The following is a 25,378-nucleotide window of genomic DNA, read 5'->3' as shown; positions in this document are numbered from 1 at the left end:
AACTATAAACATATTCAACATATTATCAATAGACACAAAAGAGTAACGTATAAGCACAATAAGTTTGTCAAGGTGTTGATAATGTTACGTATGGCATCGTTATTGTGAAGTAACAGCCACAAAAATTAATCCACGTCAAATAACAATTGGTTTCACTTTCTTTGGTTTTACCTGATTAGACCAATCACCAGTAGGTACAGTGGCCTTATAAAAACGAGAGCTTGTTTTGTTGAAGATAGGCAATAACTCGTTCGCCTCGTCCGAAAGAGCCTAGAAATATTTTAAAATATTTAGAAGACATAAATCGGCAAATACACTGCGAAGTTACTTTTAAATATATCACTGCATCAGACCCGTATCCTTCGCAAGAAAATAAGACCAAGTCGCCGTGAAAGTAACGTGCATAGAGTCGCGAGATTGGCAATCCATAGCCGTAACCTACAAGGAAAAACAGTGTTCACATAATAGCCCTAGATAATTTGACGAAAAACCAAAATATCATGCGTTTTAGAGCGAGAGTCTGTTGCGCACATTCTCAATTATAGAAGAGAAACAATATATCGTGCTACAGGGATAATCGAGAAAATTTCCAGTTTCTCGACCCGATCAGGATTTAAACCCTGTCATACAATCATGTGAAAAAGCTTCAAGACTTACCGGCAAGTGGAACCAACGGTAGATCCGACTTTGATTTTGGGGGCTGCGGAGCGGTACTGTACATGTACTTGAAAAGTTGGTCAACCTGGGATCTAGGAATACCACCTCCACGATCAGACATTTTCACACAGATATCTTCTTTGCCCTTTACAATTGTAACCTGAATGGGAGGGATGTCATCTTCCGCACCGTGATACTCCATAACAGCACGCATAGCGTTTTTGAATAACTCGAAGAGCATATGATACAAGTGTGATGGTACATACACGATTTTGATTGGCTTTCCCTTTTCCAAATCTGCAAAGCAAATAGAGAATATGAGTCTGTGCCACATTGAAAAATAGACAGCAGCAACAATATATTTTTTGAGTGTTCCTCAAGGGAGGACCCTACTCTGGAAAGTCGAAAATATCGAATATTTTTTTCTTTTACATTTTCAGTGGGCTTTAGAAATGCAGTACTAAATGTTTTTTTAATATCTGATCTCGTTGAAAAAACTACGCGGTTTCCTCAAGGGAAGGGCATCGCTGTAAGAAACTTTGAACGCGTTTTTCTCGAAACCAGGTTTTTCAGCTGGCGGTACGTGTATCTCAGAATCTAGTGAACCGATTTGGCTGAACTTTTTTTTAATATGTAAAAATGAATTGTCTAATTTGTTACGTAGCCGTTTATCGATACCTAATTATTTCTATTATTTCTTAACTCTCTAATAGCGACTTTTGATGAAAAAAACAGATTCTTTTTGAAAAGTTGGTAATTTTTAGAATTTTTAAAAACCGCTATGTAACAATAATTGTTTAGGTATTGGTCTAAAGTTTGAAATCTATTCACGATACTCCATTGCTTCCCGGTACGTACAGCCACAAAGGTATTGTTTTCTAGAAGGCATCCACGCGTCCAGCTGCCAACAGCATCCAAAATCCAAATACATCTTCAAGCATACCTAAACCAATAACCAAAATACCCCAACAATTAATGTTAATCCTAATATTAAAAAAAATCACGAAAATCCATTATTTTCCGACCTTCCAGAATAGGGTCCCCCTTAAGTCCATACGGTTACCGCTTCTGAATGCTGCTTTGCATTAACAAGTACAATTATTTAACTGATCGATTTTTACAGGTTGTCTATCAGAATTCTAAATCTGATAAATTTCCTGTTAAAGCAGGTGTGCCTCAAGGCTCGATCTTGGGCCCAATCCTGTATAACATATACACATCTGATCTTCCTGAATTACCGGCTGGCTGCACAAAGTCGTTATTCTGCGACGATACAAGCATTTCCGTAAAAGGAAAAAGTCTTCGTGTCATATGTAGTCGACTGCAGAAAAGCTTGGATATTTTCTCCAAATACTTGCAAAAGTGGAAAATTTCTCCCAATGCTTGTAAAACTCAATTAATTATTTTTCCTCATAAGCCTAGAGCTTCTTCTCTTAAGCCAAATAGCAATCACATTATCAAGATGAATGGAGTTGCTTTGAGTTGGTCTGACCAAGTTAAATATTTGGGATTAATTTATGATAAAAAACTTACTTTTAAAGACCACATCGAAAGTATTCAAGCAAAATGTAATAAATATATGAAATGTTTATATCCTCTCATTAACAGAAATTCTAGACTAAACTATTGATTTACAAACAAATTTTTAGACCGGCGATGTTATATGCCGTTCCGATTTGTTCAAGTTGTTGTATTACAAGGAAGAAGAGTCTTCAGAGGATTCAAAATAAAATTTTGAAAATGATTTTGAAGCGTCCTCCTTGGTTTAGTACATTAGAATTACATAGACTTACTGGTGTTGAAACCCTAGAAGCTATGTCAAACAAAATTATTTCAAATTTCCGACAAAAATCGTTGCAATCCTCTATTGCTATGATTAGGTCTCTTTATAGATCATAAGTTAGCTAGGTTAGATATTAGGTTAAGATTTATATTTTTTTCCCTTACATTTAGGTTGTAATCCCTACTGCTAAATAATCTTAATTGTCGTAACAAATCATAAGAAATCAGAATAATAGTATATACCGTGGACCCCCGTTCGTTTGACCATTTTTAATCTGAACACTTTTTAATTTGAACCCCGCTGGTTTGCACGACATGCAAATTAAAAATGGTTCAAATGTCATTCTCAACATGACATCATTTGTTTATGCAGACAATGCACATAAACACGATTTGTTTGTACTGACCTAGCGTGTTTAATCGGTTTCACATTTCGTTTTCCTAACGATTACGATAGAAATCCGATCGGAAAATGCAATATTCGCACTTGCAACTGCCAACTAAAACAAACCACCAAAACAATAACAAAGAGCAGGGCGGCCAATTCACACAGGTTTCAGCATATTTCGGGTTACCAGTTGTTCAAATTAAAAAGTAACCCCGTTAGTTTGCATGAGGAATCGTTCAAACGAACGGGGGTTCACTGTATTGCAATTCTAATAGTGTTGAAAAGTCACCACTTGTGATTGAACACACAATATGATATAGGATAGTTACTCTTAACGGGAAACTAGCAGTCATTAGCTTTTCGTCGAAGAGTCCAATTTCGGAAGCAGTTTTTGGAGCCAAAAGCGGGATTATGTTTATAAAAAAGTAAATACTACATTCTTCTTACCAATCTGAATACAGCGAATATATTTTCATGAAAACAATTTTTGTTACGAACAAAAAAAAACTGCTTTTGATATTGGCAGAATCGATGACGACTAATTTCACCTTTGTAGTATCATTTAGATTACGTTACGTTACGTTCTGAGAGTATGCTCCCCTGTTCCGTTCTGTACCCGTTCCGTTCCGTCGTTCTGGGCGCACTGTCGCTGCACTCTGATATTAGGCACTCTATTGTGAAAATTATTGACAGTAATAACCGTTTGAATCATTCCACTTTGTACAGTTACCGCGTGTGCACGAAATAAAACTTGACTCCCGAAAAAGTGTTTTCCCTTTATTTTACGTGCGACCATAGCGTCAGAAGTGGGATTGAATTCCCCGGAATAGTGTAACCATGAACCGGATGAGCAGAAATGACCTAGTGGAATGGCTTCAAGGTAATCAAATCGAGTTCCCGGAAACAGCTACTGTGCGACATTTGCGAGCGCTGTACGAAAGCCATTGCGGAGCGCTACAGGAGGCAACAGCAGACGACGCCCCGGGGCAGAGCGCCCCCATCGAAGAAGAGCTTGACGAGGAATTGCGATTGCTGCAGAAACGTAAAATGATCGCGAATTTACGTCGTGAGCTGGAGGCTATCGACGGCAGCCAAGGAAAACAACCTTCGATTCAGGATGTTGCCAGCCTCATCATACGATATCCGGGAGGCGATATGGGCGACGCGAATAGATGGATTGCTGATTTTGAGTCTGCGTGCGAATCGGTGGGAGGTGATGAAGCGTTCATGCTCAGATGCATCCGCCGCCTGATGGAACCGGGAACTGAAGCAGAGTGGTTCCTCCGAGTGGATAAGTCTACAAATTACAGGCAGTTTCGTGCCAATTTCTTGGAGAATTTCGGACACACTTACACAGTCGCCGAGATCGTCGACCAGCTGCGGAAGACAACGTTTGCATTGGCCCGTGTATCCGTCGCCGGGTACATTCTGAAGATGCAGGAGATCGCTTCAAGAGCAGACATCGAGGAAGGTCTAGTTGTTCGACTCATCATTGATGGCTTCCAGGATCGTTCAGCCAATATAGCCGTGCTGTACCCGGCTAAAACTCTAGCCGAACTCAAACAATTGTCACGTCGATATGTCCAGCTACGGGAGATGTATCCAACTAAGACGACGGTTCAGCCAATGGGACCGAAAGGGAAACCGGTTGCCACGAAGATAGATCTGCCGCGATGCTACAACTGTTCCGGTATTGGCCATCTGTCCGCGAACTGCAAGGAGCCTCGCAGAGCGAAGGGCTCTTGCTTCCGTTGCGGATCGACTCAACATCAACTGAAGGAGTGTTCTCAACCACCACCGCGCAACAACACACAAGTTGCTTTGACGGACGAATTTCGGCGGGACGGAAAGGGGGAACGCTCTTCCGCTGACGAGATAGGAGCGGCAATCTCAGAACTTAACATCGTAAGTATTGCTCTTTCAATTGATAGCGAGATTAATTCATGTAATACTGTACTTTCTATGTTTGATACGGGCAGTCCAATTAGCTTCGCACAACGATCCGTTGTACCTTCGATAACAACAAGAGGAAAAATTGATTCCGGATACAAGAGCATAGGCAACCATCCGCTCTGTACATACGGAATAATCGTAGCATTTATTACTTTCCGCAATAGGAAAATTCGCTTAAAATTACTGGTAGTACCAGATCATTATCTTTGTGTTCCGTTGCTCTTGGGAAGAGACTTCTTAAGAAAAGCAGGTGTCACTTTGTATGACACAAAATTTAATAATACAACTGATGTTTTGTCTAATATGAACCTTGAAATCGGATCTGATCCGAACAGAATTAAAATTTCCGGAAAAGTATTACATTGTGTATTTGATCTTTCGAAAGCTGCAAACCCAGAACCAATCACGACCTGTCGTCAATGTAGTCACCCGCCAGTCTCAGCTAATACGGGCATAAATAATACGCGTCTGCATTGCGATCCGTTAAGTCTGCGCGTATCGAATCCGACTTTTCCGAATATTCCGTCTTGTGAGCTCACTTCCGATTCCGTAGGATTAAATCTTGTTCCTAGTGAAGACAGTTTACCAATTCCGTTAAATTCCGACTGCTATTTCGTTCCGGATGTGTTCTATGTTGACTTAAATGGTGGTGATAGTGAATACGATATAAATCCGAGATTAAGTGTCAGTAATCGGAGCAAATTGCTGAAGATAATCGAAGAGAGCTATTTAAATATTGCGCAGATTCCTCCTCGGGACCATAACTACGAAATGAGATTGAAGCTTACGTCCGATACGCCAATTAATTATACTCCACGAAGACTATCGTACTCCGACAAACTTGAGGTGGACCGTATTGTTGAAGAATTGTTAGATGCCGGAATAATACGACCAAGTGATTCTCCCTACGCATTTCCGATTGTATTAAGGGCGAAGAAAACCGGTGAGAAACGAATGTGTGTAGACTATCGTTCGTTAAATAAAGTGACTGTCCGAGATAGTTATCCGATGCCATTGATCGATGACTGCTTAGAGCGCGTTGAAGGAAAGAAATATTTTACTGTGTTGGACCTTCAGAATGGATTTCATCAGGTGAAGGTAGCCGAAGGCACCATTCCGTATACTGCTTTTGTGACGCCCAGCGGACAGTACGAGTACTTAAAGATGCCATTCGGACTACGCAATGCTCCGGCAGTGTTTCAGAGGTTTATTAATTTTGTGTTAGCACCGTTTATAAAGGAAGGTACCGTTACTGTGTACTTGGATGACATTACGATAGCAACTACAACGATTCCGGAACATTTTGACATTTTACATCGAGTACTTCGAAGGTTGGCTGAATTCAGACTTAAGATTAAGGCTAAGAAGTGTCAATTCTGTTACACGGAGATTGAATTGTTGGGATTCGCTGTTAGTGAACATGGAATAAGGCCGAACAATTTACACTTGGCAGCGATTGAGAAGCTACCTTTTCCGAGCGACGCAAAACAATTAGCTAAATGCTTAGGACTCTTTTCCTATTTTAGAAGGTTTGTTCCATCTTTCTCAACTATCGCCATGCCTTTACGTGCTTTGACAAACCCTGGAGTGAAATTTGACTTTGGCGAAAAGTGTAAAGAAGCTTTTACGGTTCTACGGGATAAATTGATTTCGTCTCCAGTCCTGGCCCTCTATAATCCGGAACGAGAAACGGAGTTGCATTGTGATGCGAGCAGTGAAGGTTTTGGAGGCATACTGATGCAGAAACAAAACGATGGCAAGTTTCACCCAATTGGCTATTTCTCCAAACGTACGACCTCTCCGGAATCACGTTATCATAGCTTTGAGCTCGAGACATTAGCAATCATCTACTCATTAAGGAAGTTCCGTATTTACCTGGAAGGTATTCCGTTCCGTATCATAACTGATTGTAATTCGCTTGCTATGACATTAGGCAAAAAGAACGTCAATGCCAGAATTGCCCGGTGGGCTCTTGAGTTGGAGAATTATCATTATACTATTCAGCATCGTAATGGTAAACTTATGAATCATGTAGACGCCTTGAGTCGGCTTCCTAGTGTGAGCATGGTCGCTCATGATAGTTCAGATCAAGTGGTTTCCGCTATCAATTCAGATGATTTCGATTTCCAATTGCAAGTTACACAAGGTCGTGATAATGATATAGTTAAAATGAGAGCAAGGTTAGAGAACGGGCCCGTAAAGAACTTTACTCTGGATGATGGTTTAGTATATCGTTGCACCAGCACTGGCAAGTTCCTGTTCTACGTGCCAAAGGAAATGAGGACGAATGTTATACGCAGTGTACATGAGAAACTGTGTCATATGGGCATTACGAAGACCTACGATCAGATTCAGATGCACTATTGGTTTCCGGATATGAAGGCCGAAGTAGAAAAATACGTTAAGAATTGTGTCCGTTGCATTGTGTATTCCGATCCAAATTCCGGAAATCGCGCACTGCATTGTATTCCAAAAAGGCCAATTCCGTTCGATACCCTCCACATCGATCATTTTGGACCGCTTCCGTCAATTGCTTCCAAGAGAAAACACATATTGGTGATTGTTGATGCTTTCACAAAATACGTTAAGTTGTACCCAGTGAACTCGACTAGTACGAAAGAAGTCTGCGCCTGTCTTGATAAATATTTTGAAAATTACAGTCGACCAAGAAGAATTGTCAGCGATCGTGGAACATGTTTTACTTCTTTAGACTTCGGCTCATACCTGTTAGATAACAACATCGAACATGTGAAAGTTGCTACTGCTTCCGCCCAAGCAAATGGGCAAGTCGAACGAGTGAATCGGGTTCTTAAGTCGATGTTAGCTAAGCTTACGGAACCTATTCAGCATTCAGATTGGTGCAAGATGTTGGGGAAAGTTGAATACGCTATGAACAATTCCGTTCATTCAAGTACGCGTCAGACACCTAGTATGCTATTGTACGGAGTACATCAGCGAGGACGTGAAGTAGATGTACTTTCCGAGTTTCTTGACAACAAATTGAGTTCCGACGATTCCGAAGCATTACGAGATTTGGATCAGTTACGAAGTTCTTCCGCCGATTGTATAGAGCGCTCACAGAACCGTAATTCCGAATTGCATGAGAAGAAATGTAAAACTCCCATTGTGTACTCCGAAGGTGATTACGTGGTGATACGGAACATTGATACCACTATCGGAACGAACAAGAAATTTGTTCCCAAATTCAAAGGACCTTATCGTATTCATAAAGTGCTTCCGAATGATAGGTACGTAGTTAGAGACATTGAAAACGGACAAATCTCTCAATTGCCTTATGACGGAATAATAGAATCTTCGCGTATAAAGCTGTGGGCCGACTGGCGGGATACGGAATGAAGTGATTCTGGCTAATGTTAGATATTTTTACAACAGTTGAAAGAGCAATGCTTTGTATTTGTGTTGTATGTTTATGTAGTTTGTATTGTGCTTAGTTTTGTTGCATGTTTACTAACCCCGAGTGTGACGCGGGTAAACGTCTATACTAACAAAATTTGTTGATCGAGACGATCATGTGTCAGGAATGGTCGAGTTGTAGTATCATTTAGATTACGTTACGTTACGTTCTGAGAGTATGCTCCCCTGTTCCGTTCTGTACCCGTTCCGTTCCGTCGTTCTGGGCGCACTGTCGCTGCACTCTGATATTAGGCACTCTATTGTGAAAATTATTGACAGTAATAACCGTTTGAATCATTCCACTTTGTACAGTTACCGCGTGTGCACGAAATAAAACTTGACTCCCGAAAAAGTGTTTTCCCTTTATTTTACGTGCGACCATACCTTAAGTATTTTATGTAATCGAATATTTGCCCCAATAAAAAAAAAAAAAAAAAAAAAAACGAGTACAATTGACCACGTATGTGTTACAAATTTGAAGAACAGCACGTGAGATAATAATGTATATTAGCACAGGAAATGTAGGCGGTTTAGGGAAAACTAATTAAAGAGTAAGCTCTTTTCTCTTTTCTTTAAATATTTCACTGGTTTATTAAAATAACACAGGATATACAAAAATATGGCCGACCATCCACTTTTAATACGACTTTTGACCCAAAAAGTCATAAACTTACTTACCATTATGCTCTATCACCTCTAGTTCAGGACTGGCCAAATAGTACTGGTCACAAAGAAATCGAGCATTGTCATAAGCATCACGAACTACCATGTGGGGGTCACAGAGAGGGTCTATACACCCCACGTGCCTACCGGTTTGCGGTATTTCACCGAACAAAATAGCTGAAAACACAAACAAATAACAGAACTAGTTTAAATTGCTGGTAATATATATTTATATAGAAGTTGAACTTACTGTGTTGGTTAATTAGCATACGAATGCTAATGCGAGACATGTATAATCTATCCAGAAAATACTGCATGGAAAGTTCTGTAGAGGGTTCAATAAGACCATTACGTGATTCTTTTAGCTCTAGAATACCCTGTGCCATTGTTTGTACAACATCTGAGTGTCGATCGCGGATCTTTGTTAGAGATTTACAAAATCTGACAAATGATGTTGGAAGATTATTCCCAGCAGAAAGAAAGAAAAGCCACTTATTATGTTATGAAAAAATAGCGTTCTAAAGGTATGTTAGGGTATTTACTTCTCCAAATTATCATCAGAGGGATCGGTTTTCTCAAACGCTAGCATTTCTTCGAAACTTTTCACGTACCATGCACTGACTAGACCCACCGATGGCATTCTTAATAAGCTCTCAGGTAGCAAAGTAATCTCTTTCATAATATTTGCCAATCTCACTGGCAGTTCTTTGCGCAAAAATATAAACGATTTAGTAGGGCAAGCATTGAGACCTAAAATGAGAAAAATAGGCGATTATTACATCTATTTTGAATGTCTACAGCAGTAAAGGTTCGAAAGATGATCAACAGTCATAGTAAAGTAAACATACATCGTAAGGTAAAGGTCGAAGCCGATAAGAAACATTCCTAAGATTTGTAATGCAGATTTTAACTATGCTTAACACCCCGCCCCCACGTTACGCTATTTTGAATTACCGGCGCGTAAACGCCAATAAAGATAAAAGTTAGCATATACGACGGGATTTGTCACCAGCTAACCATGGCGTTGAAATAGTACCTATTACTGATTGACTGAAAATTATATTTCACTGTTTCACGTAGGAGTATAACAGCTAGAAACATGGCCAAAATTCAAAAATCCCAGATCACATTGCTTGACTGAGGTGCTACAGTTAAATAAGCAAAATCGGTGCACTAAGTGCAGGACAGCCCGCAGCCTTGAGTTCTGGAGTCTTCGTCTGTTTAAGTTCCAAGCCTCGGTAAGCCTCGCAAAAATCAACGGCCATTAGACAAGTAAGAGATTCCAGAGTAAAGATACTGATGGATCTCACGCATCTTCCCGCTTTCAATCTATTGTTGGATTTGAAGTTGTGACGATTTTTTGAGGCGTTTTTTTTTTCAAATTTATTAAGTAGATGTACCAGTAATTATGGGTGTACCAGCAATAGTGAAAACTCAAAACATTTCATAATTCGTGCGCATTTTAGAATAATTTCGAGAATTTCGATTCTCTATTGTTAAATATATATTTGTTAACAGTTTTATCTAACGTACACAGTTAAAATTTAGGATGTTGGTACAGAAATTACAAATTCCTTTTGAGCAAAGAGCAAACCAATAAGGTGCAATTGTTTAAGAAATTCGTAACAAACCATGCATAGCATTTTAATAAGCCTACGCTGTTATCCACCTGCTGCCAAGCTCACTGCAAGCGTTACAAAGGGCGGTAAACAAAAATCCACTATTATGGGAACATTTTCCACTAGGTATGAGAGGAACATTACCATTACTATAGCCGTGAGAATAAAAGGCGAATTATCAGCGGAAGTCGGGCCTACTACTAGGGTTGCCAAGTGGCCGGTTTTCCGACATATGAAGCCGGATTTGTACTTTTTGCCCGATTTGTTAAATTTTCTGATAAATTTATTAGCAATCCTGAACAGTGGATTATTGAAGATAGCCAGTTTTGCAGTGACAATACCTTACTTCAGGCGGTAATATACATTAAATTGTACACTAGCACTAGGAGCAAGTAGTTGTCACTCTGAAACTATCTAATCTTCAATAATCCATTCGTTGTGGTTTCGACTGTAATGTCCTACCATTCGCTATCTCCACAGCTGACTGATTATCCCAGTTACACGGGAAACTGTCAACTGACTTCCGGTGACTACTCAAATAATGACATTACGCACATTACACGTTCCAGGCAAATCCTCTCTAAAAATATGCAAATATGTTATATGTGCAACTTTTGTCTTTAGGTCAAAACGAGGTAATTTGATATATTGGGTACGAGGATGTTTTTGGCCTGTTTATAGCTTATCTTTAACAAACCACATAAATTGTACCGCGTACCATGCTAATATAGTATATGTACGTTGTTGGTTACTGGGCATGTATGAGAATTGAAACAATGGGAAAATTTTCCATATGGCTATTTAATTTTTTTTTTGCCTTCAGAAAGATAGTAACTTCACTAGAGCATTCCTATACAGGAGTGCTAATGAACGAACACAATACATAAATAACTTTTACAATTTATTCATTCAATCATGTCAATCGCAGTCTCATCTATATTGTTGCGTCACCTTTGTTTGCATAACGCTAATTATCAACCTTATCTGGGTTTTAGCGAATTGCCATTTTCAAACGACTACAGCTAAATAATCACAAATGCGAGTAATACATACCAAAATCAATGAACTGCTTGATGCTCAAGGGCGATGGGTTAAACTGAGAGTAAAAATCCAACATTTTATTGATATTGGAGAAACGCACCGGAAACAATCGCATTTTGCTGTGACTTTTGATATTAACGTACAAGTTAATCCAGTATTTTCACGGAAACTAAACGAACTTTTATAAATTAAACAAAAATTTGCGCTGAACTATTTCTACAAATAAATGCTTTGTATAATCAGTAGTTATCACTTCTTGTCACTAGTACTGTGCACAACTGCGAACGGCAACCTACAGATACAGATTTGTGCGGCTTTAGTGACTTTTCATATCAGCGATAAAAAAAATTAACTAGGAACAATCGTATCAAGAGGTCCACTCGGTCCGCTGGTCCAGCAACAAATTTTGTTTGATCCCACTCTCATCTCAGATCTCACTCTGCCTGCCGTCAAATAGAATGGGAAAGTTATCGTTATCGACACTTATCGATAACAGCCCTGTATCGATAAATATTCGCTATGTGCGCGAAACGGTGCTGCCACCTTCCCAAGTTTGTTCTATTTGTGAAGTCTGTGCACAGGTTTGTTAAAGAGTGAAAAGGAAAGACAAAACTTTGCACCAAATCTTCACAAACTTTCCATATGGCAGTTCCATGAGAGTACAAAAGATCGAATTGTGCTTACATATAGCGAATTGCTTTTGTTTTCAAGCTTTTTCCCGCTTAAAGCGGGGTACGCTGCTGAAAAGAAAACAGCTCAAGAAAAAATCTTGCTATTTACCGAAGAAATTTTGACAACTCCAATGCAAGCAACCACCTGTCGTTTTTTCTTGTGGTAATAATTGCGCTGGATATTATTCCGTACGGAAAAGTGACGTTTTAATTCACCTGCATGTAAAACTGCGCCATCTGAACGTGAAATAATATTTCTTATGAAGTGCGTACTGCTTAAGAAATCGTAAACGAAATCGATTTCTTGAGCATTTCTTGTCCTATCTTTTTACCCATTACTTTTCAGCAGCGTACCCCGCTTTAAGCGGGGTACGCTGCTGAAAAGTAATGGGTAAAAATAGAGTGACTATATACAGAGTGGCGACAATGTCAAAATTGGAATGATAATTATCTGTCAATGTCATTCCAATCGAGCAGACGGCCTATCCAACGCGTATGCAGGAAAGAGAAAGAAAAACCTTGGAAAAACCGCATTGCATACATTTGGGATGACTTGTCGCCACTCTGTATATAGTCACTCTAGGTAAAAAGATAGGACAAGAAATGCTCAAGAAATCGATTTCGTTTACGATTTCTTAAGCAGTACGCACTTCATAAGAAATATTATTTCACGTTCAGATGGCGCAGTTTTACATGCAGGTGAATTAAAACGTCACTTTTCCGTACGGAATAATATCCAGCGCAATTATTACCACAAGAAAAAATGACAGGTGGTTGCTTGCATTGGAGTTGTCAAAATTTCTTCGGTAAATAGCAAGATTTTTTCTTGAGCTGTTTTCTTTTCAGCAGCGTACCCCGCTTAAGCCTAGTATCGACCTGAAAAGAAATGGGCAAAAAGATAGGTCAAGAAATGCCAAAGAAAAGATTTTCCATTTGCGATTTCTTTAGCAGTATGCACCTCACAAGAAATATTATTTCACTTTCAGATGGCGTAGTTTTACATGCAAGTGAATTGAAACGTCGCTTTTTCGTACGGAATAATATCCGGCGCAATTATTACCACAAGAAAAACTGACAGATAAATGCATGCCTTGCAGTTGTAAAATTTTCTTCGGTAAATAACAGGATTTTTTCTTGAGCTGTTTTCTTTTCAGCTGGATACTAGGCTTTACGAAAAAGTCGGATACCTGGCAGAAATCGAACAGAACTAATATGGCGCTGGTAGAGTTTGACGTTCAGAACCCGTTCGACGTCTTCATTTTTCGTTTGATTCTCTTTATGTCAAATGTGACCATTTGAGGCAGGAGAAAAGTGGTTCATCAGTTTTGCAGTTTCGGGCAAAAGGTAAGAGAATAATATGGAACATGGTAAAGCAGTTATATTTTAATTGTTAACCTGATACCTGCACGTTTCTTGCTGCTACAGTCCGCTTCTGCTACCCTCCAAAAAAAGGAAGGAAAGCTGAATCGGTACAAAACCGGTTTTTATTCGAAACCTCTGGCAGAAATCGAACAGAAATCCGGCAGAAAAACCGTAAGGCGAAATTTCTGCCAGAATCGGTTGTTGCATTTCTGCTAGTTTTCACGGGCGACGGCGGCCAGAAATCCGGCAGAATGTCTGGCAGAAAAAGTTTTTCGCTGCCAGATTTTTGTTCGATTTCTGTCGGACGCGCCTAAGCGGGTTTTGGCTCAGACCAGGGGCTTGCGATGAATACCATGCTTTTATCGCCAACATCTCAGCACATGCGGACAAGAAACAGCAAGTCACTGCACAAGATACCTTAAAAGCAAGGTAAAGTATATTTCTTCTGTCAAACACAAACTCACTAACACAACCTTAGTTAGTTATGAAAATTTGCCGGATATGAGTTTTCGCAATCGGATCAAATTTTGAACCGTTTTACGTAGTTAAAAATAGTAAAACTGTGATTAACATGTGGCAAAATTACTGGTGCTCAGAGATGTCAATGTTCCTGATTTTTCAGGATTATCCAGATTTTTTGGTGCATTTCCTGATATCCTGACAAGTCGCTCGTTTATCCTGAATTTGGAAAAATAATCCGAATTTCTCCTGATTTTTATACATTTGAACTAAAAACTTGTAGAAACTTAATCCTCATTTCTCTATAGGCGAATTCGAGCAAAACTAAGAGCTACCGTTCGCTACCTGGTTGTGATTATTGGAACTACAAAAAAAGTGCAATTCCCAAAATGCTTGCTGGCACCTATATGGAACTCGACTTTAAATGTAATATTTTATTGAATTAACAACAGTGGGAATGATGAAAATGGATAATAAAGGTAAGAAAAAGCATTACCTTTCATTTGATATATATTGTTTCTGTTTCAGGAGATTATTAGAGCTTCGCAAGTGTATTTATGTTTACGAACTGATAGGTTATATGTTTGGTTCTTGGCGCAGATGATGCTAATCAAGAAAATAAATCCGTTAGCATTTGAAAACACATTGGAAAACGCTGAAGACTGAAAATAATTGGTGATTCTCTATCCAGGATATGTAAACTTTACAGCTGACTCTATGTACTTTTGTTTCATGCGGTACAAAATCAAACATTAACATTTTTCTGCCATAAAGTTAATTAATTCGAATATTTTCACTTACCTTAACGTAGATAAACAAATTTCTTCCAATATTTCGCTATCTAAAATCCTGACAATTGAAAGGGTTAATCAAAAACTGCATTTTATTTCAGTTTTTTTCAAAAATGTATGGAGTTTGACAGCGATTTTACTTTTCATCACTTTTTTTATGCAGCGCCTCTAAGCGGGCGATAGCTTGTCAAAAACGCCTATTCTCCAGCGTTATGCTCTAGAAGAGGAGTCTGTCTCTATTTTTCTATAACTCTTTACTTTGTGGTCACTTTCGGTTAGCTGCCGAAATTGAACCCTGCGAAGATAAAACTAGAAACAGCAATGCCGTCTTAACCCACGATTACTCGCGATGTGGAACGTTAACTTTAACTCGGTATATCTCGGAACTCAGGCAATAAAGAAAATCACTGTTTTCGGCCAGGTTGATCTGCAGACAGAGATCTTTCAATCGATAGACAAGGTTCCATAAGTTTTTCGCCATGAGGCGTTAGTGAATTCTAGTGAATTTCGTTCTGTTTTATCTTTCCTATGAATCGATGTTGGCGCGAATAACGAAAGGTTAAGCACGTAATTGGGACTGTGGTAGATAGTCATTGCATAAGCAGCAATGTGAGAGAATTTCTAACATGAAAATTTGTACATATTGCTTTCCTAAAAAAATTGAATAAAAAATCCTGAATTATCCTGATGTTTATTTCCTTTGCATCCTGAGTTCTGAGAAAAAATGTTGGCATCTCTGCTTGTGCTTTCAATAGCGGACGTCTTGTTCGTCATATTGTAAGTACAGTGGACCCCCGTTCGTTTGAACGATTCATCATGCAAACTAACGGGGTTGGTTTTTAATTTGAACAACTGGCAACTCTACATATGCTGGAACTTGTGTGATCTGGTCGCCCTGCTCTTTGTTATGGTTTTAGTGGTTTGATTCAGTTGGCAGTTGCAAGCAGCGAATATTCCATTCTCCGATCGGATTTCTATCATAATCGTTGAGAAAACACAATGTGAAACAGATTAAATACGCTAGTTCAGTACAAACAAATCATGTTTATGTGCATTGTCTGCATAAGCAAATGTTGTCATGTTGAGAATGACATTTGAACCATTTTTAATTTGCACGTCGTGCAAACCAACGGGGTTCAAATTAAAAATTGTTCAAATTAAAAGCGGTCAAACGAACGGGGGTTCACGGTATATTCGTTGTTTTTTTTGCTGAATATTTACCCTAGGAACAAAACGGCAGCATTCGGTGCTGAATTAGCGAATTTGCTGAATCGTCTGTTGTTTAAACGTCATATCCTATATTTTTTCTAGCTTCTAATCAACATCTATACGTTGTTATATATAAGTGCGGAATAAGAGTCGAATAAACGTTATGCAAACCTATCAGCAGTACGGCTAAGAGCAGGTGTGGAATAATGGTCGCTTAAAAGCTATCATGAAAATGCATGTCGAATAGACGTTGTGCAAACGTGTCAGTCAAGAGCAATTGTGGAGTAAAAGTGGAACAAGAGTGGAATGAGCATTGCGCAAACGTATCAGCAGCATTACGGAGATCAAGTGGAATGAGCGTTGCGTAAACGTATTAGCAGCTTTGCTGAGAGCAAGTGCAGGATAAAAGTGGAATAACAGTGGAATAAGTGTTGTACAAACGAATTTGCAGCATTGCTGAGAGCAAGTGTGGAATAAAAGTGGAATAAGTGTGGAATGAGCGTTGCGCAAACATATCAGCAGCATTGCTGAGAGCGAGTGGGGAATAAGAGTTGAATGAAAGTTGCCCAAACGCATCAGCTGCATTGCTAAGAGGAATTGTGGAATATGTATCGAATAATCGTCGTACAAACGTATCAGTAGCACCACCAAGAGCAGGTGTGGAATAAAAAGTGCTTGATGGCAGCCAATAAAACCAATAACTTGAATGACACTTTATACTTTATAATTTATGCTTTAAATTTATATTAGGTACACTTTATTTTTATTTTATTTTTTTGATACATTAAGAATAGAAAACATTAGCATAACCGCAAATCTTTGCTGGTCGTGGAAATCCTTTTAAGTGTTGTTGCCTATACGGCGTGTATCTTTTGCCTCGCCGTGTCGTTATCCCTCGTCGTACCGATAAATTTAACAAACTTATATCCAAAGACAGCTGGGTGCTTGACGCTTTGCGAGTTACTCACAATGGATTTGCTCAGCGAGATGAATAGAGGTTTTCCGTCAGATCATACCCCTCCTTTTCTTATTTTTTCTTGAAAGTGCTCCCGATACGAGTGACAATGGTGCAAAAATATATTTTTTTTCGTTGACTCTAGAATTTACTACGATTTTTTAAATATTGTCTGTTTCTTTGGTAACAAAACGCGCTGCTCACTTATTTGATAGCTTGAAATCGTCGCAGAGAGAATTTACTTGGCTGTATGTAAGTTATAAGTATATATTATGCTTGTCTAGCACGTAAGCTATTGATTTACTTGACAAAATAAACGATATTTGCCCCCGCGACGATTCTGGCGACGGTTTCGCCCGCGACGGTTATAATTCATCGCGTACGAAAGGGTGGGAAATTGATAATAATGCAAATTGCAAGAATGTTGAGTTTCTTTTCACCAAATCACGAATGTTGAGTTTTAAAAAGTTCGTTTCGGCTGCACTGTTTATCAAAATTTTCAGATTTTCTGGCAGCATTGCACAACAGTTTTTGACATACGTGAATCAGCGGTAGAGTGAAAAGAACAAAACGAATGAAAAGCTAATGATTACCTTCTTTTTTCATTTCGTTTGTAGCTTGCCACAAGAGTAAAGAGTGGCACAAGTAGTTTCGAAGTGGTGAAAATAGAGGACACTGGTACAAAAAGGCATGTAATACATCCGAGAAGTGACGGGTTGAAATATACGTATTTTAGTTTTTCATTTTTACAGTAGTTAGTGGCTTTAATAAAGAAAGTTTTATATGGGTATCATTTCTAAGAGTCAAAACCGAACATTTAGTGAAAAAAAATTTTTGACGGAAACCCTCTATTCCGTCGGGCTACAGCCGCCAGAATTGTTATGTTCGGGAACACCCGGGTTCAAACCCAACAGCAGGCAAATGCAACGAATATAGAACTTAGGTAGAAGTATAAAAATAGAACATAGAAGTCCTGCCAAATTTTAGTTTTTTCTTATATTTTGACAGTATACTTCGAAGCTGCTTAGCGTTCTATGCAGCGGACCCAAGACAGCTTGAAAGTTCGGGTAATTACTTAAAAGGGACGCTGCTTAGCAGGTTATAGATTAATATACATAAAGCTGTTTAACCCTCGTTAGACACCATTATTCGAACTCTTGGTTACTATCAGCACTATCTTTTTCCCTTTAGAAACTATCACTGGCTTTTTTTATTTTTATATGTACTCTTTAAGAGGGTGTATCTCGGGGGAGAGCAGCTGATCTCACTTGTTTTTTGTGAGTTAATTTATCCTGTATTCCACCATGTACAACTTAGGGTAGAAGACTGTGGAAAATCTCAAAAAAAATATTATGAAGGCAATCGTAGGTGAACATGTATCAATAAAAGAAACAAGGGATAGCTCCTTAAGGAAAAAAGATAGATCTCTACTATCTTCGACGAAAATGTGCAATTTAATTCGATTACCAATTTCTTAGAACATCTAATACCCTAGACAGACATACAATTGTACCAGCGTTGTACGTGTACAGCGTTGTACATGTACAACGGAAGGGTGACAGACATACTGCTGTACGTTGTACGTGGTTGTGCTCATCACCGATAATCTCTAATTGCATGGTCTAAGCGTTGGTTTTTGTTCCTATTCACGAAATGTTAACACAAATTTCAAGATGCCGAGCGATTAGGGTTAAATCTTTGCCAAAATCTTGCAAAATAATAATTAATTTAAAATTCTGCCTAGTTTTTGTTATCACAACTACCAGTCATTGGCGCTGCGCGCAGTAAAAATCGAGCAGTTGTAGCTTCGTACAACGGTGAAAGAGGTAGGTACAGAAACCACCGTTGTACCACTTTGCTTGCGTGATTCTATCGTTGTACACGGTGACAGACATACAATTGTACAGGTACAACGCTGGTACAATTGTATGTCTGTCTAGGGTATAAAAGGCGTACGAAGCGGTATTGAAGAACTAGATCGAAAAAAATTTTTTTAATGGTGTCCCTAAGAGTTTTGCTCTATAACTTTTTTCATGTAAGAAATATAAATCTTCAGTATTCAACGAAGTTTCTTGAAATTAGTTTTTTACAAATTTTCTGTAGACAGCAATCATTTCTGAATTGAAATAGAGAAAATATTTTTTGTATCTGCTTGAGGACACCCTAATGTCCGAATATTTTTTCACCACTAGAAAGTGCTTTTTAAATGAAGAAACTTTCTTGAAGCAACTATAATGCTATGTCTTAAGGTTTTGATGCTATTACTTATGTCTCACTTGTTTTGAATCCGTCCGGCTGGCCGCCGTGACGTTACAACGCGAGCTTCAATCAGTTGTAACTTAGGTTCTACGTAACTTATCATCATTCTTTAGGCACCGTTTTAAAGGTATTTTTGAGTACAAAGAGAATACGGATTATTAGATTGTTCGAATTTGTACTTTTCTGCGAAAGCGAAAAAGTACACCTTTTTCGTGACGTTACAACGCAAAAAAATGGCCCTATTTCATCCACTTGAAATACAAAATAACTGCAAAATTACATCCAAACTATTTTTGGAATAGATTCTGCATATATTCCTTTGTAAGTTGGTCGAAAACAAATGATATTATGAAATGTTTTAGCGCACTGTAGCAGTATTTTTAAAAATATCACGAAAAATCATTTATTTCTTGTAAATTTCATTTATTTTTGATACACGTTTTATATAACTTCCGAAAATGCTAGAATATCAGTCATGGCAGTTTTGAAAGGTTCAAACATTGCCCAATTATGAAAAAATATTCAATACTGCTAAAAGCAACTTTTATAAAATGTCTGGTTGGTATCCTGCTTTTTACGCGCTATCCAGCTTTTTACGCGCTATAATGGCGGACGCTATAAATTGTGTTCGTAATATGTGATCAATCTTTTTGACAACTCTGCATACATCAAAACTGGGCACTCTTCTCCTGTACGGCAGTGTTGCTCTTTCTTTCGTTTACGCAAAAGAAGGAAGGCAATAGTTTTGTTTACATTTCGCACAGTTTTGCTTTCCTTCTTTGACGTAAACGAAAGAAAGAGCACGGTAGTGTTGCAAGAGAAGAGTGCCAGATTTGATGTATGCAGAGTTGTCAAAAAGATTGTTCGCATATTACGAACACAATTTATAGCGGCCACCATTATAGCGCGTAAAAAGCTGGATAATGGTGGCCGCTATAAATTGTGTTCGTAATATGCGAACAATCTTTTTGACAACTCTGCATACATCAAATCTGGCACTCTTCTCTTACAACACTACCGTGCTCTTTCTTTCGTTTACGCCAAAGAAGGAGAGCAAAAATGTGCGAAATGAAAACAAAACTATTGCTCTCCTTCTTTTGCGTTAACGAAAGAAAGAGCAACACTGCTGTACGGGAGAAGAGTGCCCAGTTTTGATGGATGCAGAGTTGTCAAAAAGATTGTTCGCATATTACGAACACAATTCATAGCATCCGCCATTATAGCGCGTAAAAAGCTAGATACCGGCCCGCGGAATGTGTCAATTGATTTTATACAAAAATTTTTTACTCAAGTTTAACAATTTTTTTTGCCCCCCGATTTTTAGAGCCAATTTTGAAGGGCACGGGGACACAAACTTTGAAAATAATTTGCAATGGCCTAAGTGTAATTATATACGTGTTTTATGTTAATATCTATTGTTATATCTACCACAGAAGAGAATTGTAAATACGTTAGTTAGGTAATATAATAAATAAATAAATGTCAAAAAAGAAAGAAGAGCAAAAAAGTAGCTGTATTTGCCTACCCCGTAACATAGTGACAGTTATTAACAGTTTCCCATAACACCCGCCAGTGTCAAAAATGTCGCGACGATCGTTTTTACGTGCCGGCCAAAATTGACGCACCTTCGATTTCCAAAGGAAATGGTAATTTTTATTACGTTAAATGTGAACGCAAAAAGCTGACTGGACAATGATTTGAAAAGTGCGTATTGATTATTTAAGCATTGTTTCATGTTTTCGGTAAAACTGTTTGAATTCTTGGTGGGTTGTTTGATTGATTTGTTTACAAGAGAAAAAGCGGTATTTATTGCAAGATTGTCACTATTGTGTACGAGTTGTCTGCTCTAAAGTATTTAAATATTGCGTGTTTCATGGAAAGTTATCCGCTGCGCAATTCAAAATGAAATGCTCTTTCATGATTGCTGGATCGATTTTGTCGTTAACAGAACAAGTTGAGCAAAATTCAAGAGTAAATCCAAGCAATAGAGATCGTTGCAGTTGTACAAAAAACACTCTGTTACATGACAGAACCAAATAGAGCATGTTATTATGACAGAAGAACCAGTTATGCTGGTATTGTCATTACCACGGAAACGTTTTGATACCTGACATAATGTTGTCAGTTCGTAAAATACTCTATTGAAATAATAAACCAATTCAGATCTTATATGCACAAGGGATTTTTTGCCAAAACAAATGATAATAAACACTTTCTTCGATATTTACGCCCCTTTCAAACATCTGTCGTGAACCATGAACCAGCAGTTTTAGGTAGAGTGACTATATACAGAGTGGCGACAATGTCAAAATTGGAATGATAATTATCTGTCAGTGTCATTCCAATCGAGCAGACGACCTATCCTACGCGTATGCAGGAAAGAGAAAGAAAAACCTTGGAAAAACCGCATTGCATACATTTGGGATGACTTGTCGCCACTCTGTATGTAGTCACTCTAGTTTTAGGTACGTTTGATTAGTATGGGAGCTGTCACATTGTTACCGGGTTGGTATTTGCTTTGTTCTGGTGTTCTCTTTCTCTGCTGCAACTGACAGATTTTTTTCTGTTAATTTGGAGTTTTGCGTTGAGACAAAGATGCGAACCGACGTCCATGCTATTGCTAGAGTCCCACAGTTTTTACTGATTGTGCCATCTAGCTGTAGGCAGAATATTGTCCTATACTAGGTCCTATATGAGTTGCGAGTAGACATTGGTAAGTTATCGGAGAAACCGGAATAAGAACTACAGGACTTCCACATGCCTATGTGCAATTGACACAATTGACGTTACTCATTTCTATAAATTAACATTTTTATGAAATACTAGCTGACCCGACAAACTTCGTATTGCCACAAATTAAACTGTGTTGTACATAAATCGTGAATCTCGGATGACCTTTGTCACAATCTCGAGTTTTGCAAGTTTCTGGGGAGTTTATGGGTGTTTTAATTTACAAATTTTCCTCACAGTAAAGTAGAAAACAACTCCCCCCATTGCTTAGCCTGATAAAACAAAGCGGATAGCATTTAAATATTCGCCATCATTACAAACCATTTCGCTGAATACCATTTTGCGGAACACCAATTCTCGTTTGACCATAATGCAGAATACCGTGGACCCCCGTTCGTTTGACCGTTTTTAATCTGAACACTTTTTAATTTGCACCCCGTTGGTTTGCACGACGTGCAAATTAAAAAAGGATCAAATGTCATTCTCAACATGACATCATTTGCTTATGCAGACAATGCGCATAAACGCGATTTGTTTGTACCGATCTAGCGTGTTTAATCTGTTTCACATTGCGTTTCCCCAACAATTATGATAGAAATCCAATCGGAGAATGAAATATTCGCTACTTCCAACTTCCAACTGAATCAAACCATCAAAACAATAACAAAGAGTAGGGCGACCAGTTCACACAAGTTCCAGCATGTTTAGGGTTGCCAGTTGTTCAAATTAAAAACTACAAGGTATACAGCCCTAAGGGTTGTACGAAAGGGTGACGTAGGACTGTGTCATATAATACTCATTATATTGATAACATGTTTTAATCGATGAAGTATAACTATGTCTGATCATTAAATCAAAGACTAATGTAAACTGCATTTCTGGCATATGCATATTTGAGTATTTGTGAGTATCATTGTTTGAGTGTTTATTTGTAAAAGAAGAGCGAAATATTCTGATTTTATAAAGTACGTCACGTGTACGCCTGGTCTAAATTCACGCGGACAGCCGAAATAAATGGCAGGATATGACAGCTCTTCGCCATGCTCATCATAGATTATAGACAAGGGGATCTTGTTTTGAGCGGGGGCGATTTCTAGGCATTTGTCTTCATTCCATAAAAGCGTTTCTTGTTGACCCAGTAGCAACTCTGTTTCATTATCGAAATCAATGGTTTCCAATGCAATCCGATCATCCGGAGCACTGTTATCTAGATCTTCTATTCTATTACCGTCCATAACGATACCGTATCTGCGGTACAATGGCGTTTTAACTAAATACGTAAGCCAAGCTTTAACTACCGATTTCTTAACGAATCCGGACAGGTAGGAAGACTTGTGTATCACATGTTTTTTGATGAATACATTAAACGCTTGATCGTCGTCAAGTTGACGAGGAAGGGAGCGCAACATCTCACCTACATCTACGGGGCAATTGATTACTTGACCAACAATCGAGTAACTACCTGTGATTAAAGATTGTGTAGACGAATAATAATGAAACTATTAAAGCATTGCAGCTTACCTGCAGCAAAGCGCAAACGACGTATTTGCATGAAAGGTAAGCGAGGTGACACTAACCTTTCTGCAATAGGATCGAGCGGCGGTAAACCCGTCGGTACTTGCGGATAGGCAAACCCATTAGTTTTAGATAATGTTGGAATTTTTCGTTGTTTCAGATTGCTGCGACAAGTTTGGCATACTTGAAATCCATTAACTGATTCAAACGATCCACTCTCTTGCAATACTGTTGCAAAATCTTGTGTTATAGGTTTCAAATCGTTAACAAACCATAATCTGTCACAGACACTGCATACAGCACCGAACTCATTTTGTATGAAACGTTTAGCAAATTCCTGGTCAGCACGTTCAAAATTCGATGTAGAAACTTGTCGAATTCATCAAACGCCATCAAGTAAATGAATAATTAGAATACATGTCAAATCAAAATATTGATACGAAGTAGACTGTGACGATTGAATATACAGGAATATGTCAAAGTCAGCGCATTTAATAATACTATTACTAGTTTGTTACAGATGAATCAGTGTACTGAGTCTAAAATGTTAAAGGTTATTTAAATTCTTTAACCTTTAGGTTATTTATATCCAATTCTGTGGTTGCGTGGGATATGGAATGCAAATTATGGCAATTTTCATTAGGCGTTTGATATTTCACATTGGGGCAACGCGATGATGAGAGATTCCCGAAGGTATATAATACTGACAATGATTTAGCATGTACTGAGCGAACCGAAAACAAAAATACCGCTTTTAGATGATCATGTTACCCAATTTACATTTGAATCAATTTCATCCCTTTCTTTAAAGCACTCAACCGTTTCAAACTTAGTATAATGTGATATAAGATATCTTCACAAATAATAAATAGTAAGAATGAAATTGCCATTGATACTAAATAATATGCCAAACTAGATAATCTGTCTTACACAATTATTAATAACTGCTTGATAGAAGCTCAGCCAGGTATATCTGGGACTGGACAATAAAATCGGTGCATTTCTTGAGTCATGAGGATACAAGCAGTTCACTTCCCTACTATTCCCTAGCAATTTAGCAATAAATAGAGTAAATAGAGCAGAGATAGTTTGAACATTGTTTCACGATCCACTATGTAATTTAAGTATTCACCAGATTTTCACAACTAATTTAAGTTGAAATTTTAGATTCAATTTTAGATTCACGAATAAACAAACATTTGTTGCCATCAATGCACTGAGTTGTAGTGTATTTTTGTAATTTCGCTACGAAATTTATTATGAACTTCTTTCTAAACAGCTCAAATAGCATGCGATAATTTTCTATAAATATGCTTACCTGTCATTTCATGTGACGGAATTATAACGGTATGCGATGGATTGATATCTGCGGGTGATGCCTCTTCGTGCGACAAACTTGCAACTTCACCTGCCGAACTAGAAGCACTCTCACGCTTTCGTTTGCGTGATAATCTAGTACGCTCTGCTCCTGTTAAGGATATCCTTGGTTCAGTTACTACACCAGCCACTTGTTCACGAATACGTTTACGGTGGTTACGTAAATATAACGCCTGCAACCATTTAGACATAGCGAATTCTTTAACAAATCACTACTGTATTTCACAAAGGTTGAAATAGCAATGAATGGCCAGTCCACAGATCATTGTAATAAATATGTTATGCGTAGTTTGATATTTGAACCAACTTCCTTCAAATAGTTTCTGGCCGTTGGTTACAAATAATAATCAAAACCATTTTGCACATTTGAGATAAATTCTGATTATGCTTCATTTAATTAGTTTGCGGCCCTTAAAAGGGCCATTGGTTACAAGTAACATCAACCTCTTCAGTGCAGTCAACAATCGGTGTTGCCACCAATAACCGGTCTTGCCGCTAAATGCCGTTGGTTTCGCCACCAATAGCTGTCGATG

General features: G+C 38.3%; 1 protein-coding gene across 2 annotated transcripts in view; it reads right to left on the bottom strand.

Moving 5' to 3' along the window:
• LOC128739157 (pyruvate dehydrogenase (acetyl-transferring) kinase, mitochondrial) overlaps positions 1–11,908 on the bottom strand; it is a 50,136-nt gene extending 38,228 nt beyond the window's left edge. Inside the window, exons 1-8 of one of the 2 annotated variants that reach the window (XM_053834577.1) lie at positions 11,787–11,908; positions 11,530–11,733; positions 9,400–9,607; positions 9,108–9,298; positions 8,873–9,034; positions 658–954; positions 329–438; positions 172–270 (exon numbers count right to left, since the gene is read on the bottom strand). In XM_053834577.1, the coding sequence (XP_053690552.1) occupies positions 172–270; positions 329–438; positions 658–954; positions 8,873–9,034; positions 9,108–9,298; positions 9,400–9,607; positions 11,530–11,632 (1,170 nt within the window). In that variant the 5' untranslated portion in view covers positions 11,633–11,733; positions 11,787–11,908. Of the gene's footprint in view, positions 1–171; positions 271–328; positions 439–657; positions 955–8,872; positions 9,035–9,107; positions 9,299–9,399; positions 9,608–11,529 lie in introns of both variants that reach the window. The other variant, XM_053834578.1, reaches the window with a different exon arrangement.
• Between the last annotated feature and the right edge of the window lie 13,470 nt (positions 11,909–25,378).

The sequence above is a fragment of the Sabethes cyaneus genome, chromosome 3, assembly GCF_943734655.1.
Source record: "Sabethes cyaneus chromosome 3, idSabCyanKW18_F2, whole genome shotgun sequence".
NCBI classification, from domain to species: Eukaryota; Metazoa; Arthropoda; class Insecta; order Diptera; family Culicidae; genus Sabethes; species Sabethes cyaneus.
Note: the sequence above shows the minus strand (reverse complement) of the source record. Positions and strands in the feature narration are given on the sequence as shown.